Source organism: Phacochoerus africanus, chromosome 2 (genome assembly GCF_016906955.1).
Source record: "Phacochoerus africanus isolate WHEZ1 chromosome 2, ROS_Pafr_v1, whole genome shotgun sequence".
NCBI classification, from domain to species: Eukaryota; Metazoa; Chordata; class Mammalia; order Artiodactyla; family Suidae; genus Phacochoerus; species Phacochoerus africanus.
The window spans coordinates 198,188,657-198,209,518 of NC_062545.1; the positions used below are offsets into that span (position 1 = coordinate 198,188,657).

At 37.2% G+C, this 20,862-nt stretch overlaps 1 protein-coding gene across 1 annotated transcript; it reads left to right on the forward strand.

Annotated features, from left to right (window-relative positions):
* The first annotated feature begins 1,817 nt into the window (after positions 1–1,817).
* On the forward strand, positions 1,818–19,655 carry LOC125120802 (RNA exonuclease 1 homolog). Its single transcript, XM_047769222.1, has 6 exons — positions 1,818–1,829; positions 4,113–4,209; positions 6,932–6,994; positions 8,598–8,747; positions 10,145–10,348; positions 19,504–19,655. Exons 1-6 carry the CDS (start codon positions 1,818–1,820, stop codon positions 19,653–19,655), a joined length of 678 nt encoding a protein of 225 aa, XP_047625178.1.
* Positions 19,656–20,862: the final 1,207 nt, after the last annotated feature.

Here is a 20,862-nt window from a genome sequence, read left to right on the forward strand (position 1 = left end):
TACAATATGAATTTTACTCAGCACTGCTTTAGTTGGATCCTATAAGCTATGTGTGCTTCCATTTTCATTCATCTCCAAGAATTTTTAAATGTCCCTTCTGTTTCTTCTTTGACCCATTGGTTATTTAGGAATGTGTGATTTAATTTACATATTTGTGAATTTCTCAAATAACCTGTTGTTGATTTATAATGTAATACCATTATAGTCAGAGAACATCCTTTTGTGATTTGTCATTTCAAATTTATTGAAAATTGTTTTATGACCTAACATAGAATCTTTCCAAGAAAATGTTCCATGTGTACTTGCAAAGTATATGTATTCTGCTCTTGTGTGGAGTGTTCCATCAATGTCTATTAGGTATAATTGTTTCTTAGTTTTGTTGAAGTACTCCATTTTCTTCTTGATCTTCTGACTTGTATCCATTATTTGACATGTAATATTGAAGTCACCAGTTCATTTCTGAGTTGTTATTTCCCCAATTCTGTCAGTTTTTGCTTTGTGTATTTTGGTACTCAGATATAAGATACTTATTTCTTTATAATCGTTATGTCTTCCTGATGGATTGACCCTCTTCTCATTATAAAATATCTTTCTTTGTCAATAGTAACAACTTTTGTTTTAAAGACTATATTTTCTGATACTAATGTAGCTACTCCACTGTCTTTTGGTTAGTGCTTATGAAGTTCCTCTCTTTTCTTCCCTTGAATTTAGTATATGTCTTGAAGACAGCACTCACTTGACTCACACTTCCCCCCAAATGTTTAATCCATTTACATATAATGCAATGAATAATAACTAATAAAATAGAATTTATGTCATTTTGCTATCTGATTTTTATATCTTGTCTTTTTATTTCCTTTATGATTGCTTTTTTTGTGTTAAATATTTTCCAGTATAGCATTTAAATGCCTATGTCATTTCTTTGATTATGTATTTCAATTGTTTTCTTACTGTTTGCCCTGGGATTACAATTACCATCTTAATTTGTGCCAATCTAATTCAGGTTAAAGCTACCTTAATTTCAATAGTATACGAAACAATTATTCCAGTATACCTGCCTTGCTAACCCCGCCTTTCTAGCATTACTGTCGTATAATCATTATGTTTATAAACCCATAGTTAACTTTTATAATTCTTGCTTCATGCTATTATCTCTTAAAATAGAAGAAGTAGATTACAAATGAGAACATATTTATTATCTTTTTCTTATGAAGTTATATTTACCAGTGTTCTCTATTTGTTCATGTGGATTCAAACTAGCATCTAATGTCCTTTTCAGACTGAAGGAATCCCTTTAGCATTTCTTGCAGGATAGATCTGCTAGTAACAGATTCCCTTGGAGTTTATCTGGGAATGTTTTAATTTATCCTTCATTTTAAAGAAGATTTTAGCTGTATATAGAATTCTTGGTTAACAGTCTTTTTCTCTCAACACTTTGAGATGTCAGTCCACTGTTTCCATGGTTTCTGGTGAAAAATTAACTTTTAATCTTATTAAAGGTATTTTATAAATGATGTCATTTTTCTCTTACTACTTTCAAGGTTCTTTATCTTTGACTCTCATCAGTTTGTGACATGTCCAGGTATGACTTTTGGTGAATAAATTCTACTTAGAGTTTATTGAATTTCATGGATTATAGATTAATATTTTACACACTATTTGGGAAATTTTGGCAATTCTTTCTTTTTTTAATGATTTTTATGTTTTCTGTTATAGTTGGTTTAGATTGTTGTGGCTCACAGCATAACTACTCAGCAATTATTTCTTTAATATTTTTTTCTGCTTTCTATTTCTCCTTTTCCTGTGAAACTCACATTATGCGTATGTTGGTATGTATGACGGTGTTCTGCAGGTCTGAGGCTCTGACCATTTTTCCTTGTTCTTTTTTCTCCTCTTCAAACTGAATAATCTCTGCTGATCTTCATGCTCACTAATTAGTTATGTGCTATCTCATATCTGTTGGGCCTGTACAGTGAATTTTTCATAAAATTTTTGTGCTTTTTAAACTCCAGAACCTCTATTCTGTTTTTACAGTTTCTCTTTATTGATAGTATCAAGTTGATGAAATATAAAATAATGCCTCCTTTAATTCTCTAGATATTGTTCCATTAATTTTTTAAACATATTTACAGGGAGTTCCCATTGTGGCTCAGTGGTAAGGAAACTGACTAGTATCCATGAGGATGCAGGTTTGATCCCTGGCCTTGTTCAGTGGGTTAAGTATCTGGCATTACCATGAGCTGTGGTATAGGTTGCAGATGTGGCTCAGATCCTGCATTGCTGTGGCTGTGGCATAGGCTGGCAGCTGCAGCTCCGACTTGACCCCTAGCCTGGGAACTTCCATAGCCACATGAGTGGCAAAGAAAAAAAAACAAAAACATACTTTTACAATAGGTGATTTAAAGTTTGTGTCTACTAAGTCCCAAATCGGGACTTTCTCAGGAGCATTTTCTCTTGGTTACTTTTTACTGTTTGTGGTATGCTTTGCCATTTCTTTACAGGTCTCATGACTTTTTGTAGACAACTATATAGTTAAATAATACATTGTAGCAACTCTTTTGTCATATTTATGTTTTGTTGCTAGGTTTTTTTCATTTTTCTGAACTAATTCTATAGATTCTGTATTGCTTCCAGTGTATGCCTGCTGAGTTCTCTGGTGACATTTTTAAAGTTATTTTTTATTTTAAGGATGACTTCATAGGAGTCACCCTGTGTTAGTGCAATTTAGTAGTCAGCCAGTGAATGATTAGAAAGGTTTCTAACCTTGTCTGTCCATCTCCCACCCCTTTCCTCCCTTCCACAAAGGATCTATATGAGAAGGCATGCCTTCAAACTTATTCCAGTTTATAAGACAGCTTTAGCTTTGACTTTCTGTTTGTGCAGTGTTTCAAGGTCAACCACTAGTGAGTTAATGGGATCTTAATATCTTAACTCACCATTTATCCGCTAAGAATGTCAGAGCTTTTCAGAGTTCCTTGTGGTCATCTAGTTCTCCAGATTTCTCTTTTAAATTCCTAGCCAAATTCTTGTTTACCCAACTGAAATCATAGCCTTAGGTAGCTGCCATATTGCCACTGAGTTGCTATTGCTTTGATAATGCTATGGGGATAGGTTTTCCCATGAGCTGAGCTCTAAGTCAAATCAAATACTCACTGCACCCTAGAGAGTTTCCAGGGAGCTGCTCTTTCAGATAAAATATTGATGGTGCTCTGGGGATGATGTTTTTAATGGAGCTCTGAAAGAAGTCTGTCCTTTGAGTTGTCGACCAGGCTGCCAATATTTTGCAGCTATAATGTCACTAAACTGGGGAGGAAGAGGGCATGGGGATAGCCTCAAAATAAAATGGTATAGACCTCCACTGTATTACCATGGTTCAGTAGTTTGTCCTGGACAATTTTCAGTTTTTTCTGTGACTTTGGTTAATTTTCATAGGTTTTAGATAGTTGGTTTTTGTTGTTTTGTCAGTATTTTTGTTTTTGTGGGATAGTTCATGAAGGTTCTTCTCCTGCCATTCCAGAATTCTGTCTCTTCTAGGACTCTGTACAAGTTAAAGAATAATGACAAAGCAAAGAGAAACAAAAAATGAACCTCTTAGAAAGAAATGTTACCCATTTTCTTCCAGCTTTGTCTTTTTCAGCATCTCTGTCTTGTCTTCTGCACTCTCTCCCAACCCCTCATGGCGTTCTCTCTGTGATGGTTTAGTGTAGTGAGGAGAGTCTTGGCTTTGGCATTTAGGCACAGCTGGATTCAATGATTTGCTTTACAACAGTAAGCACAATGCTGACTTTTCTTGAGCCTCAGTGTCCTCATGTAAATTGGAGGCTTTCTACTGTGCACTCTCTACAAACATAAGTGGTCTTTAGTTTGTGAAGATAAGTGTCTAGTTCTTGGGTTAGATTCCCAGGATTAAGTTTACTTTTTCTTTCTTTCTTTCTCAAAAAGCATAAACACAAAATGTAAAATAAGTTGCTTTTTATTTTGTGGCACCAATTTCATCCCATCCCTTGAGATAGATAAATGTTTTGCCATGTTTCCATTATGTTGCAAATGTTGTTTATTATTCATAGACTTTAGACCTAATATTTTCTTTAATTATGCATTTTGTGATCTAGGCTAAAATAGAAGAAAAGGCCATTTATGAACGCTGTGGAAATCGAAATATGTATGTGAACATAGCAATAAATACTCTTAAGATGTTGAGAGACCAAGGTAATTTCTTTTCAATTAATGAAGTGATGAAGTGATAAGATAAACTTGATTAACACCTGAAATTGAATATGTTTTCTTCAGTAGCAGGGTTGTTTTTATTCTATTCTATTCTATTCTATTCTATTTTAGTCTTTTTAGGGCTGAACCCATGGCATACAGAGGTTCCTAGACTAGAAGTCAAGTCAGTTCTTTAGCCATTGGCCTGTTACAACCACAGCAACAGCAGATCCGAGCCGCATCTGCGACCTACACCGCAGCTCATGGCAATGCCAGATCCTTAACCCACTGAGCAAGGGCAAGGATCGAACCTACGTCCTCATGGGTACTAGTCAGATTTGTTTGCACTGAGACACGACAGGAACTCCAGTAAGGTTGTTTTTAGATATGCAATAAAATGTGTGTTTTAAAATATTCTCTTGAATAAAATATGTAAGTGGCAATTTTTGTTGTTGAAAATAAATTGAAATTGGACATACAAATATAACCTCATGGGGAGAGGTTATCACTGATATATTTAAATTTGATTTCTGATTGTAAAAGTAACTTAGCTCCTTGTAGAATAGTACTTATTAATTTTTTAAAAAGTGATTTTTATCCCCTAGGAAATCTTTTTAGACACTGTTTTTTCTACCTCCCCCCTCCCAATAAAATTAAGTACTAAAGGATAATGTTTTGTCAGGTAAGGTTGAGTTATGGAAAGTCACACGCCTCTGTAATATCTTAAATTTTTTTTTATTAAGACCCAGCTTTGCTCCCTTGAGGGCAATACCATGCCCATTGAGAGTACATGGCATGAATTCAAATAATACAGAAAAACATTTTTTAAAAAAGCAGCTAAAGACAATTCACTTCCACATCTCTTTCATAGACCCTTCCTTACATGCAAATGTGTATTTAATATTAATAAATAGAATCATTATATATAGTGTGTCTAACTTTTTTCAGTTAATAAAGTATCATAGAAGTCATTAGTCGGTTAATCTAGAATCTATATTAATGTCTAGTTCTATAACATACTTTTTAATGACTATTGTATGGAATCTATAATATAGATGAAACAAAAGCATTTGAGTATTTAGATCACTCATATTTTTTCAAATATAAATTCTGTGATAAATGTTAACTCCTGTTACATTTCCTTAAACTTGAACATATGTATTATTTCCATAAATTCCTGTACACAGATAAGTTAGCAGAAGGGGTATGCTTGTTTAAAATTGGTCAGTATTAACTGGCCCTGCAAAGAGTCCATTTATGTCTCCCACTGGTAATGTAGGCATGTATATGCTTTTTCTCACACCTTGCCAAACTTTATCATTTACCCTCTTTCAGGGTATGATGGTATATATAAGAACTAAGGTTATTTTAGGATTTTTGGTGGGGTTTTTTTGTTTTCTGCTATGAAGTTGTAGATCTTTCTTTTTTCTCTTTTTGAACTCCCTGTTTGCATCTTTCTGCCCCTTTTAAAATTGACCTGTTCATTTGGGACAGCCTTTTCCATATATCCTCTTAATATACTGCAAGTATTTCCTTCAGTTTGTCACTTGTGCCTCAATATTATTTATAAGATTATTATATTTTTTTGTCTTTTTAGAGACACACCGGGGCACATGGATGTTCCCAGGGTAAAAGTTGAATCCCACAGCAACATGGGATCCAAGCCACATCTGCAACCTACACCATACATAGCTCACATCAATGCCAGGTCCCTAACCCACTGAGCGAGGCCAGAGATCAAACCCATGTCCTCATGGGTACTAGTTGGGTTTGTTAACTGCTGAGCCACAACGGGAACTCCAATAGTTTTTTTGTTTTTTTTTTTAATAATATAGAAGTTATTTTCGAAATACAATATTTTCTTTATAGTTTTTTTGTTTTGTTGTTGTTGTTGTTTGTTTTTGCTTTTTAGGGCTGCACCCACAGCATATGAAAGTTCCCAGGCTAGGGGTCAAATCAGAGCTGTAGCTGCTGGCCTATGCCAAAGCCACAGCAACAGTGGATTCGAGCTGCATCTGTGATTTACACCACAGCTCATGGCAACGCCAGATCCTTAATCCATTGAGGAAGACCAGGGATTGAACACGCATCCTCACGGATTCTGGTCAAGATTGTTAACTGCTAAACCACGAAGGGAACTCTCTCTTTGTAGTTTCTGAGTTTTTTTGTCATGCTTTGAAAGGCTGTTCCATTTTCAGGAATATAAAAAAATCATCTGTAATTTCTTTATGGCATTTTTTATGTATAACACTTTAAGTAGACTTAAATACATGTAATAAAATATATGAGATCTCTTGGGTTAGTATTTTCATAGTATTCTAGTTTTCTTCTCTTTTGCTCATATTAGATATAGCACATAGAATAGAGCATGTAGGTCTAAGTATATATTTTAAACATTCTCAGTGAAAATAGAAATGGTTTGCAAGCTGTTAGAGTTGTGGTAAATGATAAAAACCCACTGATTCAAATTTAAACACACCGTATCCAATAGTCAAAGTGTATTAGTTTTAGCAAATATGAAATCTTGATGTTTTTTGTAGTTCAATAGGTTTACCTTTTTCCCAACTTGGAGTTGGTTATGAAGATGTTTGCCCTTACAGGTTGGGTAGCTGTTTTAAAATAAAAAATATTTTGCCATGTTAATAGACCTTTTTATGTTCTACATGTTTTTATGAAGTAGTGAAAAAATAATTCATCTCAGAAGAAAATTTCTTGTATGTTTTAGATGTGTCTGGAATCAGTAATGATGATGAGACAACTGAATTGAAAAAGAATGAAAAGAAAAATGGTAAGCTTACTGTAATATTGATAGGCCCTTGTAACTGTGACTTAAAGGAGAAATAAATTTGGTAGAATGAAACCATAAAAACTGTTGTGTTTGTGAAGGATCAGCTGCATACTTTGTACATGTGATAGCCTTTTCAAAATTACTATAAATTGGATATGAAGAAATGGACTTCAAGTAATATTTGTATTGAATTATCAACATCTATCTAGTCAACAAGAGTAGAGCTGCTCAAACTTTCAAACTTTACATGCATTGGAATTACCTGGAAATCTTGTTTTAAAATAAAGATTCTGATTCCATAGGTCTTGGAATAGCCTCAAAGTCTGAATTTATAACAAGAAAGAAGGTAAAGAAAAGGAGTTATTTGAATTTTGTTGTATTTGAATAAAGGTGGATGATTGTAGCGATGCTTTGGGAATCTCCTAATACTTCCCATAACAAATTCTTTCTATTTACAAAAGGATTTGTTAAAGAGTGTCCAGAAAATTCTGCTAGAGTTCTTAATAATACATTAGAGAAACTTTCTTAGAATTTCATTAGAATGAGGAGATCTGGGACTGGGTTGCTGAGGTTGAAAATGATCCTTGAACTTGAGCTCTTCTGCCCTTGTAAAATCATCGTTTCCCATCGTTCCCTGCTTGTAAGCTTTTATATGATTCTTATCTGAGTGTTAAACATTGTTAAGAAATATTTGGAACCAGAAGTCTTGGGTCTCTGTATCAACTGCTGTGCAGCTTTGGTCATGGGATGCTTACTTTTCTGATCCTCATTTTCCTCATCTTTAAAATGAAGTCAGTTCTCTTATCATTCTGGATTAATGTAAAGTTTATTCTTTAATTTTATTGGAGTATTGTTGATTTACAAGGTTGGTTTAGCTTCAGATGTACAACAAAGTGAATCAGTTATAAATATATTATTTTTCAGATTCTTTTCCTATGGGGGCCACCAGAGAGTATTGAAAAAAAATGCTTCTACTTTTTAAAATTTTTTATTAGAGTATAGTTGATTTATAGTGTTGGGTCAATTTTTGCTGCACAGCAAATTTATTTTTTTATTTCATTTTTATTGCATTTTCTATTGCATTTTATTTATTTATTTGTCTTTTTGTCCTTTTACGGCCATACCTGCAGCATACGGAGGTTCCCAGGCTAAGGGTCTAATCAAAGCTGTAGCCGCCAGCCTACACCAGAGCCACAGCAACGCCAGATACGAGCCACATCTGTGACCCACACCACAGGTCACAGCAATGCCGGATCCCTAACCCACTGAGCAAGGCCAGGGATCAAACCTACAACCAACATCCTTAGAACAGTTTGTGGCATGCTTACTATGTACCTACCAGCTATTTCCAATAGAATCCTTACTTTCTCTTTTTTCACTCAAAGCGCAAGATGTCATGTGGTCCAGGGAATAATACTGATTTTTTTGTTGCTGTTGTTGAAGGATATGAAGAGTTGGATTCTTTTAGGATACTGTCTTACTTAACGTTGATCGAAATCCTAGCATTTCATATCTAGGGTTAGTAGACTAACTTTACCACTGCTTTAAAAAGGAAAAAATGCTATTTGAATGTTATTGAACAGCTTTTCTTTTTTTCTTTTAGCGCTCACCGGGATTATTCTTTACAGACATCTTAAAGACTACCTTCTAACTGAAGAACAGTTACATGAAAATAACTACCCCCAACCTAACCCTGACAAACCAGGAAGTGTTCTTTTAAACCCAGGCACAACAACCACACTTGTAAATGATCGTAAGTATATAGGACTGAAAATGTTCATTTCTACGTGCTAAGACTGGTGCCCTAGAAGGCCCAGTGTTCTGATATTTTCTAACAGAAACAAGATTTGTGGCCAGCATAATTAGACTACAAATAAAAGCATTACTGCATTTCATGTGATTTCCCTTTCTATTTCATTTGTAGTATCTAAGTGCTTTTTTTACATCATCAATTTTATTAAATCTTGTGAGCACCTATTTCAGGTAAGTACTGTTACCACCTCCATGTACACAGATGAGGAAACTAAGGCTCAGACAGGTCAAATAATTTATCAAAGATCACTCAGAAAATAGACAGTAGAGCCAGGATTTGAACCCAGGGAGTCTGACTCTGGAGCTCCAACTCTGACCACTGTTACAGACATAGGCAATGGCATGTTTTGTATATTTCCCCTTTCAATAGGAATTCTTATAAAAAGACTTAGAGTTGGTCTTATTTTGCATTTTCTCCAAATACTGGGCATAGTTGGTTAATATCTTTATCTCCTCCCCCTAAAAAAGAGACAGAAAGCAAGAGAGTGTTTAACTGTCAAATCTTAGATCCATCAGAGTTTAAACTATAGTTACAGAAGGACTAGAAAATATTTATCTTTTGCATCTTTATACCTACTTTCTGAGGATTATATTCACTATTTGCTTTACCTTTTTTTTTAAATGCTCCTAGTGGAAGGCAGTACACTTAGCAGTTAAGAACATGAGCTCTGAGGGAGAAAATCGGGCAAATCTGGGTTGAGATGCTGGATCAGTCATTTACTCCTTCCAGCCTAGGTTTTCCCACTCTGAATAATGAGGCGATGGTAGCTATCCCATCAGGTTGTTATGAGAACCAGTTAAAATAGTGCTTATGAAGTGATTGACACAATGCCTGCCTCAGAATCTTATAACAGACACTTAAATGAGAGTTGTTACCATTATCATCCTCAGAATCAGTTTGAGGATTATTCATAAAAAAGCAAGTATTCATAAATGGGTCTAGTGAAAAGCCCAGATATAATCTCAACGGCTTAATAAACAGAACACTCTATATCTAAAAAGACATGGGTTCTAATTCAGAATTTACTATGTACTAGAGCAGGTGACTAATCAAGTAGCTGTCAAATTGTAGTGCTAAAGCTTCAGTTACCTGGCACTGGTCTGACTCAGGTGGCAGGCTGGGGAATGCCTGATTGAGCAGTGACAGCCCTGATGCAAAAGCAGCCCCTTCATGTCCTCCTTTGCTTAATTGTGTTCTTTTTCCTGTTACTTGGTGATCACACTGGGTACATGCTTGCAACAGGATCAGGAATGCAAAGGCAAGTCCCTGCATCCAGGTCTTCATTCCCCCCTCCCCTTATCTGTTCAGGAATAATTCTACTTTCTGTTCTGTTTCAGCTTCTAAGAAGATGTGCTGTCGATGTGGGAAAATCTATGGTGTGACTCCGGAAGGCAAACACAGTAGCGTAGAGGAGTGTAACTACCACTTTGGTCGATTGTTGAGTCAAAAAGGCACGTATCTGGTAGTTCTGTTTCATTTATTTGATGAGCCAGTACCAAAGCAGTTGAGAGAGGAGTGGAATAAAATATGTAGTTCAATGTGTATTTGTTAAATACAGTCCAGGAAAGAGAAACTGTGGATTCAAAAATTTCCGTTACAAACCTCATCACTTTTTTAAATTATATATTTTTATGTTTATTCTTTTTATTTCCCCAATAAATTTTTTTTTTTTTGGAGCTTGCTGGCTTAAGAGGTATGTCTGTGAAAACCCTTCTGCCTTGTTAAGACTTCAGATCAGTCAGTTACCTCCTGACTTCCCTGCTTTTTATATAGGCCAGCATCATAATAATTTCTTTGATAGCTTCAGTTTCTTGCCCCCTGCCCTGCACTGAGTGAGGATGACAACATTTGCTTCCTCACCCCCACCCCATTCCAGCACCCATTTATTCTTCAGCACAGTAAATTCCTTACAGTCCACTCACATGGGTTTTTTTTTTTTTCCTACTCAAACCAAAATACCTAGGTACCACCGTCATCGTCTCTCTTTGGTGCACCCAGTGGTTCTACCTCAAAAGTATATCCCAAACTTGTCCCTGCTCCTCTGATGCCACCAGCGGAGCCATACCACTCTAAACTACTGAAGCTCCTCCCAGTCTCACTGCTTCTACTCTGCCTTTTCCTCTCTCCATCCCCCAAACCTATTTCTCACCGCTAGAATAATTTTAAAGTCAGATTTCCTTTTATATCACTTCTCTGCTTTAATTAAAACTCTTCACTTACTTTGTGGACCCTGCCAAATTTGGCCTCTCCCCACCCCAGCTGTCTTGTAGCCTTTCCATAGTTAACTTCATACTACACTAGCCATGTTTCTGATAGCCTTCTTACCTGCTGCTCTGTCTCCTTTATGCTTGGCTGGTTCTTTCTCATCCATTAGGGGTCTGCTTAAATATGACCTCAAGGTTCTCTCCTGACCCCATGATCTAAATAGTTCCTCCCTATTCTATTGTAGCTGAGCTTTGACAGCATCTAACTTACATAATGATTTAGTAGTTTAACTGCCACCTCCAAAAGAATGCAACCTTTTGGAGGGATCATCCATATTTTTCTCCCCAGTGTCTCTCCAGCACTTATCATGATACCTAATACATTCAGGCTGCCAAAATCTGCTTGAATAGATGAGTGAACATGTGACTTATTTATATAGATGTGGGCATAAAGATGAATGATATAGTAATAAATGCTATGAAGAAAATAGAGGGGCAGAGGAAGTAGAGAAGATATGGATATGATTGAATTACAGAATAAATACATAAATTGGACAACTTTTACCTGAGTGTTTAAAGCATGGAGGGATTAATTTTGCAGGAGCAGCTATAAATTGCAAAAGAAAAGAAAAATAGGAAGAGACTGAAGAAAAATAAGACTAGCAGACTAACTATTGTGTGGAATAACTAGACCATACAGCATAACAAATAGAATGGGACTTTGGAGGCAGCAGACCTGTGATTTGGGGCTGTTTCACCACTTACTTTCTCTGAGATCATGGGCAAGTTTCTTAAGCTCTCTAAGCTTTTGTTTCCATATTCATGGAATGAGCCCTATGTGCCATTTAGTGAGCTATTGTGTTCAGTTCTTGGCTTATAACAGATGCTCTGTTAATGCTGGTTCTCAACCTCCCTTTCCCATCACAAGTGAAAGTAAGGTAAAGCCATTAGATGTCAAGATTGGATGTGCCCATATATACCACATCTTCCTAATCCAATCATCTATCAATGGACATTTGGGTTGTTGCCATGTCTTAGCTATTGTGAATAGTGCTGCAATGAACATGCAGGTGCATGTGTCTTTTTTAAGGAAAGTTTTGTCCACACATATGCCCAAGAGTGGGATTGCTGGGCCAGGTGGTAGTTCTATGTATAGTTTTCTAAGGCACCTCCATACTGTTCTCCATAGTGTTGTACCAGCTTACATTCCCACCAACAGTGAAGGAGGGTTCCCTTTTCTCCATACCCTGTCCAGCATTTGTTATTTGTGGACTTATTAATGATGGCCTTTCCTTATATCTGGAATCTAATATATGGCACAAATGAAATTTCCACAGAAAAGAAAATCATGGACTTGGAGAATAGACTTGTGGTTGCCAAGGGGCAGGGGGATGGAGTGGGATGGAGTGGGATGGATTGGGAGCTTGGGGCTAATAGATGCAAACTATTGCTTTTGGAATAGATTAGCAATGGGATCCTGCTTTGCAGCACTGCGAACAATGTCTAGTCACTTATGATGGAGCATGATGATGGTAGAAAAAAATGTATAGATATATATGTAACTAGGTCACCATGCTGTACTGTAGAAAAAAAAATGTATTGAGGAAATAACAATAAAAAATTTAAAAATAAAATATGCACCCATGTTTCTCTAACAAAAAATCAAAGATTGGATGTGTAATATAAGGTTGGTCAAGCAAGAACCTTCAGTGCCAGCCTGATAAATTTGCATTTGATTAGTCATGCACAGGTAAAGCATTTGAGGAATGTGACCTAATGAAAATGTGCTTGTGGAAGATTAATCTAACCACATCTTACAGGAGAACTGATGCAGAAACCACTGTAGGCAGAGAGATTTGTAGGAAACATTTGGGAGAACATTACCTTGGGGCAGAGGGAAGAAGGGCTTAGAGTGGATAAGTGTACAGATGAGATGGAAGATGGGAGTGAAAAAAGAAAAGAGAGATGAAGGCTTGGGATTGTTGCTGTGAAAATGTAACAAGTGTCTGGCCAAGGATGTGGAAGAAGAGGGTGTTGGGATTTTGAAGGTCCAGCCAAGACTGGGGACATCATCTGTGTTAATAGTCTCAGTCTCTGTAACTGGTAACTGAGTAACATTCTTATTTTTTTATAATTACTCAAATGAATTTCTCACATCTGTAGTTGTATAATGATCATGACAATCTGATTTCAGAGGATTTCCATCCCACAGCCCAAGCACATCCCCCCACCCCCCAAACTGTCTCCTCCGGAAACCATAAGTTTTTCAATGTCTGTGAGTCAGCATCTGTTCTGCAAAGAAGTTCCGTCTATCCTTTTTTCAGATTCCACATGTCAGTGAAAGCATTTGATGTTGGTGTCTCATTGTATGGCTGACTTCATTTAGCATGATAGTTTCTAGGTCCATCCATGTTGCAAAAAATTCTGGTATTTCGTTCTTTTAATGGCTGAGTAATATTCCATTATGTATATGTACCACATCTTCTTGATCCACTCCTCTGTCGATGGACATTTAGATTGTTTCCATGTCTTGGCTATTGTAAATAGTGCTGCAATGAACATTGGAGTACATGTGTCTTTGTGAGTCGTGGTTTTCTCTGGATAGATGCCCAGGAGTGGGGTTGCTGGATCAAATGGTAGTTCTATGTTTAGTTCTCTGAGGAATCTCCATCTTGTTTTCCACAGTGGTTGCACCACTTTACAATCCCACCAACAGTGTACTAGGGTTCCTTTTTCTCCACACCCTCTGCAGTGCTTATTGTGTGTAGACTTTTGGATGATGGCCATTCTGGCTGGTATAAGGTGGTACCTCATAGTGGTTTTGATTTGCATCTCTCTAATAATGAGTGAGGTTAAACATCTTTTCATGCATTTCTTGGCCATCTGTATGTCTTCTTATAGAACTGTCTGTTTAGATCTTCTGCCCATTTTTTGATGGTGTTGTTTGTTTTTTTTGGTATGGAACTGTAGAAGGTGTTTGTAAATTTTGGAGATTAATCCCTTGTCCATCGATTCACTTGCAAAGATTTTCTCCCATTCTGTGGGTTGTCTTTTTGTGTTGTTTAGGGTTTCCTTTGCTGGGCAGAAACTTTTATGTTTAATTAAGTCCCATTTGTTTATTTTTGTTTTTGTTGTCAATACTCTGAGAGGGGGATCTGAGAGGATGTTGCTGTCGATTATGCCAGAGAGTGTCTGGCCTATATTTTCCTCCAAGAGTTTTATAGTGTCTGGACTTATATCTAGGTCTTGAATCCATTTGGAGTTTATTTTTGTGTATGGTGTTAGGGAGTGTTCTAATTTCATTCTTTGACATGTGGCTGTCCAGTTTTCTCAGCACCACTTATTGAACAGGTTGTCCTTTCTCCATTGTATAGTCTTGCCTCCTTTGTCATAGATTAGTTGGCTATAGGTGCGTGGGCTTAATTCTGGGCTTTCTATCCTGTTCCACTGATCTATATTTCTGTCTTTGTGCCAGTACCTTGTGGTTTTGATGATTGTTGCTTTGTAGTATAGTCTGAAGTCAGGGAGCCTGATTCCTCCAGCTCTGTTTTTCTTTTTCAGGATGTCTTTGGCGATTCTGGGTCTTTTGTGCTTCCAAACAAACTTTAAAATATTTTGTTCGAGTTCTGTGAAAATGTCCTTGGTAGTTTGATAGGGATTGCATTGAATCTGTAGATTGTCTTAGGTAGCATAGTCATTTTGATAATATTAAATCTTCCAATCCATGAGCATGGTATGACTTTCCATCTATTTGTGTCGTCTTTGATTTCTTTCATCAGTGGCTTATAGTTTTCAGAGTACAGGTCTTTTGTCTCTTTAGGTAGGTTGACTCCCAGGTATTTTATTCATTTGGATGTGATGGTAAATGGGATTGCTTCCCTAATTTGTTTTTCTGCTCTTTCATTGTTAGTGTATAGAAATGCCATTGATTTCTGTGTATTAATTTTGTATCCTGTGACTTTGCCAAATTCATGGATGAGCTCTACCAGTTTTCTGGTAGAGTCTTTAGGATTCTCTAGGTATAGTATCATGTCATCTGCAAATAGTGATAGTTTTATGTCTTCCATTATGATTTGGATTCCGTTAATTTCCTTTACTTCTCTGATTGCTGTGGCTAGGACTTCCAGAACTATGTTGAAGAGTAGTGGCGAGAGTGGACACCCTTGTCTTGTTCCTGATCTCAGCGGGAATTCTTTCAGCTTTTCACCATTGAGAATGATGTTCGCTGTGGGTTTGTCATATATGGCCTTTATCATGTTGAGGTAGGTTCCCGTTATGCCCGCTTTCTGAAGGGTTTTTATCAGAAATGGGTGTTGGATTTTGTCAAAGGCTTTTTCCGCGTCTATTGAGAGGATCATATGGTTTTTATTCTTCAGTTTGTTAATGTGGTATATCACACTGATTGATTTGTGGATATTGAAGAACCCTTGCATCCCTGAGATAAATCCCACTTGATGATGATGTACAATCCTTTTAATGTATTGTTGGATGCGGTTTGCTAGTATTTTGTTGAGGATTTTTGCATCGATGTTCATCAGTGAAATTGGCCTGTCGTTTTCTCTTTTTGTGGCATCTTTGTCTGGTTTTGGTACCAGGGTGATCGTGGCCTCATAGAATGAGTTTGGGAATATCCCTTCCTCAGCAATTTTTTGAAATAGTTTCGGAGGATAGGTGTTAGCTCTTCTCTAAATGTTTGGTAGAATTCGCCTGTGAAGCCATCTGGTTCTGGATTTTTGTTTGTTGGATGTTTTTTAATCACAGTTTCAATTTCAGTTCTTGTGATTGGTCCATTCTTCTTTTCTCTTTCATCTTGGATTAGTCTTGAAAGATTGTATTTTCCTAAGAATTTGTCCATTTCTTCTAGGTTTTCCACTTTCTTGGCATATAGTTGCATATAATAGTCTCTTATGATCCTTTGTATTTCTATGTTGTCTGTTGTTACTTCTCCTTTTTCATTTCTAATGTTATTGATTTGAGTCCTCTCTCTTTTTTTCTTGATAAGTCTGGCTAGGGGTTTATCAATTTTGTTGATCTTTTCAAAGAACCAGCTTTTTGTTTCATGGATCTTTTCTATGGTATTCTTCATTTCTATTTCATTGATTTCTGCTCTGATCTTTATAATTTCTTTCCTTCTACTAACTTTAGGTCTTGTTTGTTCTTCTCTCTCGAGCTGCTTTAGATGTAAAGTTAGCTTGTTTATTTGAGCTTTTTCTTGTTTCCTGAGGTGGGCTTGTACTGCTATAAACTTTCCTCTTAGAATGGCTTTTGCTGCATCCCATAGGTTTTGGAGTGTCGTATCTTCATTGTCATTTGCTGCCAGGTATTTTTTAATTTCCTCTTTGATTTCTTCAGTGATCCATTGGTTGTTTAGTAGCATGTTGTTTAGTCTCCACATGTTTGTGTTTTCTGCAGTTTTTTTCTTCTTGTTGATTTCCAGTCATATAGCGTTGTGGTCAGAAAGATGCTTGATATGATTTCAATTTTCTTAAAGTTACCAAGGTTGGCTTTGTAGCCCAGGATATGATCAATCTTAGAGAATATTCCAAGTGCACTTGAGAAGAATGTGTATTCTGCTGCTTTTGGATGGATGTCCTATAAATATCTATTAAGTCCATCTGGTTTAATGCATCATTCAGGGCCTCTGTTTCCTTATTGATTTTCTGTCTGGTTATTCTGTCCATTGCTGTAAGTGGGGTGTTAAAGTCCCCCACTATGATTGTGTTATTGTCAATTTTCCTTTTAAGATTGTTATCAGTTGCCTTATATATTGTGGTGAATCTGTGTTGGGTGCGTAGATATTTAAAATTGTTATATCATCTTCTTGGATTGATCCTTTGATCATTATGTAATGTCCTTCTTTGTCCCTTAAAATATTCTTCATTTTAAAGTCTATTTTGTCTGATATGAGTATTGCTACTCCAGCTTTCTTTTGATCCCCATTTGCATGAAATATTTTCTTCCATCCTCTCACTTTCTATATGTATGTGTCCCTAGAAGTGAAGTGGGTCTGTTGAAGACAGCATATATATGGGTCTTGTTTTTGCATCCATTCAGCCATCCTGTGTCTTTTGGTTGGGGCATTTAGTCCATTAACATTTAAGGTAATTATTGATATGTATGTTTTATTTATTGCTTTGGATTTGTTTTTGCTGCTCTTTTTTCTTCTTCTCTTGTTCTTTTCTGCCTATAGAAGTTCCTTCAGTATTTGTTGTAAGGCTGGTTTAGTGTTGCTGAATTCTCTCAGCTTTTGCTTATCTCTGAAGGTTTTGATTTCTCCTTCAAATCTGAGAGCCTTGCTGGGTAGAGTAATCCTGGTTGGAGGTTTTTTCCTTTCATCACGTTAAGTATATCATGCCACTCCCTTCTGGCCTGCAGAGTTTCTGCTGAAAAATCTTCCAATAACCTTATTGGGGTTCCCTTGTATGTTACTTGTTTCTTTTCCCTAGCTGTTTTCAAGATTTTCTCTTGTCTTTAATTTTGGTCAGTTTGATTAATATGTGTCTTGGGGTTTCCTCCTTGGGTTTATTTTATATGGTACTCGTTGTGCTTCCTGGATTTGAGTGAGTGATTCCTTCCCCATGTGAGGGAAGTTCTCAGCTATTATCTCTTGGAATATTTTTCCTGTCTCCTTCTCTCTCTCTTCTCCTTCTGGCACCCCTATAATATGGATGTTGGTGTGTTTGACGTTGTCCCAGAGTTCTCTGAGAATCTCTTCATTTGCTTTCAATCTTTTTTCTCTTTTCTGTTCTGCATCCATAATTTCCACTAATCTGTCCTCCACCTCGCTTATTCATTCTTCTGCCTCCTGTATTCTGCTGTTAGCTGCTTCTAGTGAATTTTTTATTTCAGTTATTGTATTTTGCATCTCTTCTTATTTAAGTTTTATATCTTGTATCTCTTTGCTCAGTGTTTCCTGTATGTTATCCATCTTTGCCTCCAGTTTATTTCCAATGTCTTGCACCATCTTCAGCATCAACAATCTAAAGTCTTTTTCCTGGAAGCTAAGAATCTCCTTGCTTAGCTGATTTTCTGGGGTTTTTCCTTTCTCCCTCATCTGAGTTATAGTTCTCTGTCTTTTTATTTTTATAGGTTTTTAGTGTTGTGACCTTTTTACAGATAATAGAGTTGTAGCCTCTCTTACTTCTGATGTCTGCCCCCCTTGTGGCTGAAGTCAGTATGGGGGCTTGGTGTAGGCTTTCTGCTAGGAGGGGCTGATGCCTGCCCCTTGGTAGGTGGAGCCGATTCTAATCCCTCTGGTGGGTGGGGCTTAGTCTCTGGATGGGATTAGAGGCAGCTGTGTGCATGAGGGGTCTTTAGGTAACCTGTTTACTGAGGGGTGGGGCTGTGATCCCACCTGGATTGTTGTTTGCCCTGGGGCTTCTCAGCAGCTGACTGATGGGTGGGGCCAGATTTTCCCAAAATGGCCACCTCCAGAGAAAGGCAGGGCTGCTGAATGTTCCTGAGAGATTTCCTTTCAATGTCCTTCCCTCACAACAAGCCATGTTCATCCCTTTTTTCCCAGGATGTCCTCCAAGAACTGCAGTCAGGTTTGATCCAGATTCCCATGGAGACTTTGCTTTGCCCTGGGATCCAGTGTACATGAAAGTCTGTGTGCGCCTTTTAAGAATGGGGTCTCTGTTTCCCCCAGTCCTGTGGAGCTCCTTCACACAAGCCCCACTGGCCTTCAATGCCAGATGCTCCGGGGCTCTTTCTCCCCATGCCAGATCCCCACACGTGAGAGTTTGATGTGTGGCTCAGAACTCTCACCCCTGTAGGTGAGTCTCTGTGAACCAGTTAGTTTCCAGTCTGTGGAGTTTCCCACCCAGGAGGTATGGGGTTGTTTATATCACAAAATCGCCCCTCCTACCTCTTGATGTGTCCTCCTCTTTTTCTTCTGGAGTAGGGTAACTTTTTTAAGGTTTCCAGTCCATTTGAGTGAAGAATGCTCAGTCTTTAGTTGTGCAGTTTGTTTTTAGGAGAGAAGTTGAGCTCCAGTCCTTCTATTCTGCCATCTTAATCTCGTCTTCCTGGGTAACATTCTTGAGTCAGATCAACAACTCAGATTCAAGAAAGGAGAAGGTGGTAGTGGTTGGAGCCAGTCATCTAGGGTACTCCAACAAAGATCAGGGAATAAGAGGAGATGTTGAGAGGATGACTGAGGTAGAGTCAAAGCAGGATAAGGAAATGATACCAGGAGGGGAGCTGAGGACAAAGGATGAGAAAGAGAGAGGAGAAGAAGGGGGGAAAGGTGTTCAGGACATTGGCAATTATAATTCACCTTCAAAATGTAACCCATGAGAACTCTGCTTCTAGGTGTTGGGTTTTTCCTGTTGGTTACATAATAGTTAGAAAAGTAACTGCAAAGTTGTAAATATTAGATCATTTGCATGGTACGGTCTTAAAGGTCTTTGAGGGTAAGATGTTCTGGGAGTTAGCTACTCTACCTTGTCAAGCTTGCTTGTTTTGATTTTTGTTTTTTATGTGGTTTTCAGTCCTTGGTGGCTTAGAAACATGGTACAGCTGTTGTGAAGGTGTCATTGGATCCCCTGGATGTCAGGTCGCCAAGGTAGGGCTTGTCTTCCAGAACACTGCTTGTTTCAGAACCAGAGTTGCTACCCCCAGCACAGACCTTGGGTGTCAATAAGCCTTTCATATCATTAATTCACTTATTTTCAGTTGATAAAATTTTTATGAGCTTAATTTGTCTTGCCAAAATACACAGTAACTTATTTGACAGTGTTCGTTGCAGCTTCATGTTCATGACCAAAAAGAAAACCTAGAGGGCTTTGTGAAGACTTTTGTTAAGTTCCCACCCCCTGATGGAAATCACAGGGTATTTGCTCTGAATTGTCAGATGGTATGTTGCTTGTATATTTTGCCTTATTTTTATGTGTGTAAGGAACTTTGCCAGGCTTTCTCACTCAATCCCAAGTAACTCTGGACTGTTGCTCACATATTTTCAGATGAAGCACCTAAAGCTCAAAAGACTTAAGTGACTTAGTGGAGTTCCTGCACTTAATGATGGAGCCAGGAATTGGCCTGTGACCCTCTTTCAATTATTTATTAATTTTCTTTATATATAATCACTGGTCATCCTGCTCATCACATTGCTAAAATTTACATGGGTGGGAAATGTTATGAATACTACTGTTGTCCCCCAAATCAGCATAAAGGCTTAAATAATTTTTTTAATTCCTATTTATAGAGACAGTAAAATATTTATAGGAATTTATCTTCTTTCATATGAGAATCAATATTAAACAGTAGGGGAAAAAAAGAGAACTTGGAATCATGAGACCTGGGAAGCTCCACTGCTTATCAGAAAAGCCTCCTGGATGCTCTAATCTGTATATTATGAGGTTAATAATAACTGCACAGTGATGGTGAGAATCAGATACACTAATATATGGAAAAGTGCTCTGTATGTGTCAAACATTGTGAGAACAGTCATCTTTAACAACATAAAATTTTTTTATTCACTGTGGCATATTTGGAAAGCAGATTTGTAGAGTTTGATTATAATAAATTTAGAAGGGAAGTGTTCAGTTTTCAAGCTTAGCTCTTTAATTGGAAACAATAAAAGCTGCTTCTGGCTTAGAAATCACATATCATTGCCATGTTTTCCTCTATGGTGCCATGTTTATATAACTATAGTATGGATTTTTTTTATTCAACAAAGTTTGTAACTGTGTCATCCAGTATGGTGTCCACTAACAAACACATTGATGCAGAGAACAGAGTAGTTGTTATTAGAGGGAAGAGGGGGGAGCAGGCAAAATGGGTAAATGGGGTTAACTGTATGGTAATGAGAAAACTAAATTTTTGGTGGTAAAGCACACTGTAGTGTATAT

Bases quoted from the DNA above. Each gene is read 5' to 3' on its own strand.
- LOC125120802 (XM_047769222.1), top strand. The intron at 4,210-6,931 runs GTAATTTCTTTT...TGTATGTTTTAG, and splicing joins TAAGATGTTGAGAGACCAAG to ATGTGTCTGGAATCAGTAAT. The intron at 10,349-19,503 runs GTATTTGTTAAA...TGTGGTTTTCAG, and splicing joins TAAAATATGTAGTTCAATGT to TCCTTGGTGGCTTAGAAACA.